Source organism: Notothenia coriiceps, unplaced genomic scaffold (genome assembly GCF_000735185.1).
Source record: "Notothenia coriiceps isolate Sejong01 unplaced genomic scaffold, NC01 NC01_scaffold00018996, whole genome shotgun sequence".
In the NCBI taxonomy this organism is placed as follows: Eukaryota; Metazoa; Chordata; class Actinopteri; order Perciformes; family Nototheniidae; genus Notothenia; species Notothenia coriiceps.
In genome coordinates, this window is record NW_011351697.1 from 966,591 (window position 1) to 976,042 (window position 9,452).

General features: G+C 42.7%; 1 protein-coding gene across 2 annotated transcripts in view; it reads right to left on the reverse strand.

The window, feature by feature from the left end:
* klhl5 (kelch-like family member 5) overlaps window positions 1-8,355 on the reverse strand; it is an 81,660-nt gene extending 73,305 nt beyond the window's left edge. The window contains exon 1 of one of the 2 annotated variants that reach the window (XM_010778005.1): window positions 8,286-8,355. Coding sequence is in view for 1 of the 2 variants with exons in the window: in XM_010778004.1 (XP_010776306.1) it covers window positions 2,536-3,137 (602 nt within the window). In the remaining variant the exon portion in view is untranslated. Of the gene's footprint in view, window positions 1-2,535; window positions 3,541-8,285 lie in introns of those variants that run through there. The other variant, XM_010778004.1, reaches the window with a different exon arrangement.
* Window positions 8,356-9,452: the final 1,097 nt, after the last annotated feature.

Genomic DNA, 9,452 nt, shown 5'->3' on the forward strand with positions numbered 1-9,452 from the left:
TGGAGCATTAAGCATTTCTCAATAGTCAGCCCTATAAATTGTTACAAACCGGATATCAAAGTATTTTGTCCAAACAGTTGAAAAATACATATATTAATCATTTTGAGCTCTTAAAAATGAAATTAGCTGAATTAAAAAATGTTCTCACTGATAAGAAAGGTTCTTAGTAAACACTGGTGTATGTGGCATTCATTGTGTGTATTCATGCACACAATTAGATGTGTGTGTGTGTGTGTGTGTGCTGGCTGCTGATGTGCTATAGCAGGAGTGATCTTCCTGTGTCCTCTGCTCCTCTCTAGCCGCCTCCCGTCCTCACTTTTATATCTTCAGATAATCTCATCCATCACTCACTTCATTCCACCTCATCCTATCATCCATCTTTACCTCAGTCTTCTCTCCCCTATCCTAATCTAACCCTCCAAGGAGGCTTTTTGGCTAGCTTTCCTGTCCTACTGAGGGTGTGTGTGTGTGTTTGAGTGTGTGTGTATTTGAGTGTCTGGGCCGAACGGAACGTGTGTATGTAACAAACGAACGTGGCTAAATACTGCCAGAGGAGATGGCTTTGAAGTGGGGGAACGCTGCCTTCCAGTCCCCTTAATTGAGCCTGGCAGGCACTCAACATTGACAGAGAGAGAATATGTCTAGGGTCTGGGGCAACACCATGCAGCCCGATTTTTTTTAAAGCCCTGCACCAGGCAAGTACACTAACACCACTGTCATCACACACACACACACACACACACACACACACACACACACACACACACACACACACACACACACACACACACACACACACACACACACACACACATAACCCGCTCCGTGACACACATACAAACTCTTGTTTCCCAACACATTAAAAAAGGGATAAAAAAAGAGAGGGAAAATGAATGGACCTGGGCAGAGATGAACACGGGACAGAGGGGGAGAGAGAGTGAGTAAGGGAGGCACACCAGGATTAAAGGGGGAGGGGGGGAGCTGGGTGGGGTGAAAAGTAAAAAAGGAGAGGAGGAGATCAGTGGAGTCGAGCCGAGCCTTCAGCCACTCTGGGATTCAGTGTGTGTCCCTCTCCATGATCCCACTTGGGATGCTGCCACTCGTTGTTGGAATATCATGCTGTACACAGGAGCTCTCAGAGGGAGGGGATGAATTCATACAGAAATCACCCAAAAATGTGATGCACAGAACTGCCCATGTTAGCTATAGACATTAGAAATAGCTGTGTTGGTATGGCAACCACCATGCAGGGAGGGACATGGCTACTTCCATGCACGTATGCACAATACATAACCAAATTATATTCAAGTTTCATCATTTGTCTTTGCTTATGTAAATGAGGCTGGGGTGTAAATATGCATTACTATTAAGCAGAGGTTACACATGTTCCGCCCTGCCAGACATCATCACTGAAGAGACGAAGAAGACATTTTTTAAAACACATTTTTCTTTCCATTTATTTGTTTCCGTCTCACAATCATACACATGCTGTGAAATTGTGAGCACTTCAAACATTAATCAATTTAAAACAATACATCAGGTTTTGCTCCCAAAGAAAGCTGTTCTAAAGTGTGAGAGTGTGTGCATGTCCTACAGTATGAATCATTTATATTTTCTGACGTGTCTTGGGAACACAGTGTATAATAAGAGGCTCAGATGCATCATTATGCGAGTATAGTAAAAACACACACACACACACACACAGTCTGTATTTCCCTTTACTCTATCACATTTACAGCTGCATCATAAAAAAAACATAAATCTTCTTCGAAAGGAGTTCTGATGCCCTAATTGGCTTGATTTGCTGTCTCTATGGCAACTAATATTTTAATGCCATTTTTACAACACAACAGCTGGATGGCCACACCAATGCATAACACACCATCACGCGTGTGCACAGAAACATGCAAAGCACTGACGGTTTGTGAAGGCTTTAAGCTTAAGATAATCAGTCACTGAAGACAAAACAATATAAATGTCAAGTGTAGTATCTAGCTATATGAGGAGCCCTGGAGTCATATTGTTAATTTGACTCTGAAAATCCCATATTTACAAGAGTGTGCGTTTGTGTTTTCTAAGAGCTTTTTCTTGGAGCCTCATTAGGAGGTTGAGGGGAGAAATCAGTGGACCACATGCTGTCCCAAAGGTAGGATACTCAGCCATCATTTTTCTCTCTCTGTCTGTCTGTACTATGGCCCTCGACTGCTGCATTATACTCTGTGACGAGCTTCTTTCTCAGTTAATCCACATAACATAACCACAAAGTGCACCTTCCAGCAATGATGACAAATTAATGTCAGTTATCTACAACTTCTGAAGATAAAGCAGAATGATTCATTAAATTATAAAACACCCATTTGCTTTCCTGTAAAAGCTTAGTCAACCAGTGGAGATGTTCTTGCCCTAACTTTAGGGAGTTGGGTTTTGAGATTGAGAACATCACTGACTTTTTTTCTGCCCTACAACTTTAGTTTTAGCTACAATGTCCCGAGACAGACATTTAACACATATTAACCAATCCAAGCCCCCTCCTACCTGCAGGAGCTGGAGTCGGTTTCCAGGTGGTTATTGTTCTCCTCGGTGCCCGAAGCTGCCAGTGCCGCCGCCTCCTCCTCCACGCTGACAGGAGCGGGTGGCTCGGGTACCAGCGGCAGCACCGGAGCCTCTCCGGGGGGATCCATGCTTGTACCCGGACGGGAGCGACGATGAGGCGGCGGAGAGACCCACGACAGCGCGGCAGCGGGGCTCCTGCACTCTGGCTGGCTGAAGGACCGGGGACAGGAGCTCCCCGTGGCTCCTGCTGCCGCTCCACCCGGACCGCCCCGACTCCCGGGCGGATCACCAAACTTTCTGTTGGCACCGTGACACAGGTTAGACCCGGCGCTGCCGCTGGCCACCAGCCCGCTGTGACTCTCGGAGCTAGGGTTCGCGCTGGCTGAATTGGAGGTGCTAGAGCCGCTTACTGAAGGTCCATCTCCGGAGGTGCCACCCGCCCTCCTCCCGGCGAAGTAGTCTCCCAGCGGCGGGGACTGAGGCGGAGGGACCGAGGGGTGACCGAACCACCTCCATCGGATCCTGAGGATTTGTTTCACATCGAACTCCTTCCGCGAGGAAGAGCCCGAGCCGCTACTCGACATTCCAGGGCTCGACACGAGGAAATGGCGGGGGAGAGCCCGTGCCGCTCTGCCGTTAAAGCTCCTAGCAACCGCGCGTCCGTTAACCGCGACTGGACGAAGTGAGTGGAATGAAGCCGAGAGTATATATTTATGAGAGAGATAGAGAGAGAGAGGAGAGAGCGAGAGGTCTGAGTTTTAACCTTAGTGCCAAAGCATTTTCATGCAGAAACCAAACCTCAAACATTTGCCACAAGGGCAAAATAATGTCACATTTCTGCCAGTTTATGCCACAGGAATTTTGTAGCAGAGCGAAATGGTAATTACTTTTCATCATCATCATCAACATCATCATCAAAAAGGCCAGACAATCGATCAAATAACTCAAGAGTCGGTGGAACCCACCAGTCAATCTGTATTGGCAACATGTTTCTCATAACAAGGGTGATATTTATCTTTTCTGTGTGAGTCTGAATGTGCGTTTTTTGTATTGCCTGAATCAGAGGAATCGATAAAATCAAAAATCCCCACTTGCAGCCCGGCATTACTCAGATATGGACATTAATTTGTTTACAAAGTCAAGTTGGAGTTAAATCTCAGAAGTAGATCCCCGTTAGCCATTCCATTTTAGGATACGATTTGGTTTTAGGTCAAAGCTAATGTTGGTGATGAAATAAGGAATATCTCAGTCTTTGTTTAAATGTAGGATACAGACTTCAGTGAATTAAAATGGCAGTGTCCTATGAATGTGTTCATCGCATAATAAGTGAACATGGTGGTTCCTGAGGCTGCTCAGCAATAATAAGGCGGTGGACACATCCTCTTCATCATCTTCTTTTCCACCCTGTCTAGCTGTTTTCAGTCATTCACCGAAAACATTTCTCTCTGTCTCTCACTTGCACACACACACTTTGTTTAGTAATCTGACGACAATTGGCTGTTTTTGTGTTCTGATGTGCTGATTTTTATTTTCAGCAGCTATTGAAAACAGGAAATTGAAAACAGTGGGGGACCTGAGTATCCTTGAAAATGAAATTGTTCTCCCCACATGTGCACAAAAAACATAAATACACACCTCCTTATTCCCCATTTCTCCACAACCCATTAGCTCTTCTCTACCCATTCCATAATTTCCTCCCGTGTACCTTCTCCTCCCTCCATCTGCAATGCAGCAGCTATTCATAGACAGTAATGATCAGTGGGAGCAGGTCCTGTGGGAGCCATCCACATCCAGAAGCCCGGAGCACCCAGCAGACCAGCCAGCCAGAGCCTTCCTCACCTTCCCAATAACCCTGTGACGACCACAGCATGTGCTCGAGCCACAGAGCCGGAACACAGTGGTTCCTGGACGAAGTCCCACCAACAGGAGGGGAGGGATGCTTTAGGAGACCCACTCTAGCAAAAATCAATGAGTCAAACAGCCGAGGTCAGTTTGTGAATTATACAGACGGAAGATGTGTTGCTCATAAATTGGCCCCGTAGACCAACAGCTAGGCCTGACTCATTTTACCCATGAATTAAAGACTGAACGGAGCCGATGAATACAGCAGAATAAACTCTTACTGCTTATTTATGCCAGATTTCACATGGGCTTTTCTTCAGGATGTACTGACAACTATATGCAGGACCACCCTGCTGCTCTATCTGATAAATTCTACAACTCAATACACACACACACTGTGTGTCCATCATTGGGGACTCCTGAGTCCTGCATAACTAAACTGTTATCTGATAAACTGAGCTATTTAAGTTTAACATACCAAAACAACAACAAAACTGCTTCATAGCTTATGTGCTCACACCTAATGAGAGTTATGCTACAATAGCACAGACAAAGAAGAAACAGGTACAGATGATAAAACTAACAAAATCATCCGAATAAACCATACAGTTAAATCATCACCAATCTGTAAACATTATAACTCTAATGCAGGGAGGAGTCAATATTTAAATGTTCTATTTATTTTCTATTTATAAAAGGTGTGTGTGTATTTAACCTTGTTGTTCTATAAAGGCTTCCTCTTTTACACACGCAGTAAACCCCATCTTCTTCATTTCGTTAGCAATCATTATTCCCAATCTGCAAGTATGAAGCAGCAGACACGGTTAAGCATCACAAATTCTAAGAAGGACTTTTTTTTTGGGTAAACAAAAAGAAGGAACTATACAGTCTGAGAAAATACTAGAACTAAAACGTACAGAGTAGTATTTAAAAACCAAATAAGACAAAACCCTTAGAATAACCTGTTAAGCCCCATGCCCCCGCCGGCAAAACGCAATATCTTGCAAGAAACAGCGGGGTTTCTTAACATTTAACAAACTATGAATGTGTCATATCCACTTAACGGGAAGAAACTCAGCTAACTGACGATATGAACCATTTTTAGCTAAACGAAACACAAGTCTAACGCCGAAACTCTGAATTAGCCCTGAGCGAAAAAAGGCTAACGCACTTAGCACAGAACTCACGGTAGAAATCCACAGATTCTAGAACTATTAGCATCATCACTGTGCGATCAAAAGGGGGAAGCAAACCCAGACATCACAAAACGTAGCTTTACTGAGCCAAACGGCAAATACTCTTACCTTTGCTTTTGTTCTGATCAAAAGTTGTGTTCAATGGCATTAAAACGATAAAAATGCTGATGAAGGTTAATCCAATGTGTCTGTGTCATTTTAAAATGATTACTGATAATCCATCATTAATAAACCTAGTTTTCAGTTTTCAGAGCGTAACAAAGCTTTCGGTTTGGGCAAACTGCGTGTGCATCACTCTCACTCCTCAATGTTTAACGTGCATGTGGATTTAGGATCTCCCCCTCGATTCTATTGGCTCTAACGGTTGACAAGAGGTGTCAATCATCAAAATCGACCAATGGGTTCCAGAGAAACGGCAAATCCACCCAAATGACCCCAGAGGTGTTTTTTTGTTGTTGCTAAACCACTCTAGAAAGGTCAAATGTCACTTGTTTTGCTTCAATCTTGATACAGGGTATACTTATTATATGTTATAGTTTGGATTCCTAAAGCTTTTAGTCTCCGATCCCATCATTCAAGGGTGGTTTTCAGTAATGTTTTTCTTTTGGACGGACGCTATAATTTAAAATTTGTTCAATCTGAATTTACTTTAAAATAAAAAAAATGCTATATTGATTCTGACTGTTCTACATCCAACTCACAGGTTTATCATTGCTTTGAGAAAAAATATGATTAATTTACCCCTTTTAAAAAGGGGTAAAATGTACCCCTGTCATTTCTTCTGGGAATGTCATTTTTGAGCCTGAGACCTTAAAAACAGGTTTGGGGCTTAACATGATAAATGCATGCTTCAGAACTATTTACATTACATTTTGCTTTGGAAAATAACGTTCTGAAGAAAATGAATGCTAAAGAAAACCAATCTCTCCTCTAGCACTATAATGGGCTAAAGTCCCTCTATACATACACAAGAAAAGACAACTCAGTATGTGCTACTGGAAAGCAGATCAATTAAAGGCAGTCACACCAAGTTCAACAACCAAGGGCCATAGTGGTGTTGATCAGACTTCCTGTCTATTTACCTTATTCTTTGCCTGATCTAGGGCGATTCCACAATGCTATATTTTGTGTTAGCATTTCCATTTAGAGCGTAAGTGCATATATTTTAATGAGGGTCGCCAGCTTTCTGAACCTTTATTTCCAATGAAAGTGTTTATAAGCTGTCAAATGAACTGCTATGAAGTTATGTCACTTTCTCAAGCAAGATAGTATCCATTTATATTACCAATATGAGATTTAACAAAATATAACGCATATTTGGGAATTTACGCCGATGTTTGGAGCTGTGAGGAGCAGCCGGTCGACGTACAAAAAGCTATTGTTTTATAATTACTCTCACTCTTTCTTATTGGATCAAAGAAATTAAGAAATATCTTAAGCAAAAGAAGATAAGATTTCTCCAAGGGTCTGCTCTGAGATTCTATGCAATTTGGCAGTCTTTCTTGACATCTGTAAAAAGAGAGGACGCTACAACCGTAACCCCATGATATTTAAACCTTAAACTTGATTTCTTTTTTGTGCATTTCTTGTTCTTCAAGTCTCTTATGGTGCATAACCGTTGTTGGGTTATTGGGATTAGATTACATTAAATAATAAAACCTTGATAAAAAATATTCCTAGATGGGACTTTAATAAAAAAGGTCTGAGTCAGGCCTGAGAAATTCCTTTTTTTGTTTTCTTTTGGTTTATTTGTTTATTCCAAACATGGCAGTTATTTTAAAACAAAACATGTACACTTTACAAGAAGAAGAACATCTTATTTTACCAGCCCCTTCTGTATGTATCTATATAATATTGATATCCTCATATGGCACAAGTTACCGTTTTATGTTGTGGATATCATAATATCGTAAACTTTGTCTTTTACCGCTTTAGTAATGTACTTCTCTGAATTCACCAGATTGTTATTTTCCTCTACTCTCCGTTTACCCTATGTTTAAACCTACAGCACACACCTGTGCCTACCCTTCTGGTCTTAAGGGGGTCGAGGGTCTTACTGCCTGAACAGTACAAGTCTAGAGTGTTATTACTGAGAATTACACACATGGTGCAACATCAGGTATGTATTTTGGTACATGAACAGATGAAGAGAGCCACAATAAAAACAGGAAGATTGGGGTTTTGGGGTGAATCTACTCATACACTAAGCAGAAGTCTTCTTATATACATCTCTCGATGACTAAGCCATAAGCAAAAACGCACAATGTCTTAATAAATCTCTGCATCTTGTCTGATTGACACTACCAACCTATTGCAAGTCAAAGAACAAAGCATTTTCTCGTATGATCACCTTTGGACACTAAACACACACACACACACGCACACACACACACACACACACACACACACACACACACACACACACACACACACACACACACACACACACCAAGTAGGCTTGACAACTATAACCCAGGCAGAGAAATAACATAAGAGTTAGCACAGAGCTTCATGAGCAATATTTACCACATCCTGTTTAGATAATTTCTTGTAAAAACCCTAACTGATTGAACTAAACACACTTTATCATTTCCAATCATAGCACGCTTTCCAACCACATGCTCTCCCTGCTACGGAGCCCTGAACACAACTAAAGACCCAGGGTGTAAACCAATGCATTTCTGAAACACTCACGATAGAAAAGCCGTCCAGTTTCTCGGGGAGGCTTGGAATTGGGCTCTGAGGAGAAATGAAGCCGAGGAATGACGGGCCATTCAGCTCTGGTGTCCTTCTGTTGGATCTAATCATTGGTCACTTGGCAGGAGCCTTCTTGAGCCGCCTCCTGTTATTGGTCTCTTGGCTGTGGTAGTCCAAGGCAATCACTCAAAACTCTCTGGCACAGCTTTACAGCTGCACACCACACTGGATGCACCCACACACACAGAAACTCAGAAAAACACACCAAAGAAAATGACACCATGAAATCCTTTTCACACACACTTTACACTCAATAATCATCCTGTTTATGGACATTCACACATGCATGGACACCAGCACACGTCACACAAATGGCAGCATGCATGTTTTGAATACGCTGTACCACCCACACACACATAAATGCAAATACAGAGCCATATAAAAACAGGTAGCAGTCAACTGGGGAAAGCCGTCGTAAAAACATATTTTATTGGGCCAGAAAGTGAAACATTATCTGTCTGGCCCTTCCGTGATGATCAGTTCATCTCTCATGACAGATGTTCTTCCTCAATTGGCCTCCTTCCAATCTCTATCTTTCTAGCTCTTTATATTTCCTCTCTCTTCCTTCTTTCTGTCTTCCCCACATTGTGCTGTTTTGAAACCTTCTCTTCCCTTCCTTCCTCCCCACCCACACGCTCCCAGTTTCTCCCCAATCTCCTTTCCAACCTCAATTTCCTGCTCCCCATCCCAGTTTTTATATTGTGACAAAAGAGTGTGTGTGTGTGTGTGTGTGTGTGTGTGTGTGTGTGTGTTTGTATGTGTGTGTGTGTATACGTTATGGTGGGGCTGTGATTCCCTAAGGTGGAGACCTGCAGGAACGAGCCATTGCTCTACACAGGCTCACAGGCATACACACATCCCGACGCGAGTATATGCCCACACACACACATACCAACACAGCTCTGAAAGATATGAGCCACACTATACATTCTGCATGCATACACACAAAAAACACAAGGACACACCGTGATTCAAGTCACGGCCCCTTCAGCGTACACACAGAAAAACAAAACACACACACGCTTTTACACACCCTCACTGCCAATTTCCGTTTTGTGATCGCAGTGTTGGTTGGTACTGTAGCTGCAGGCGAGTCCGTCCTTG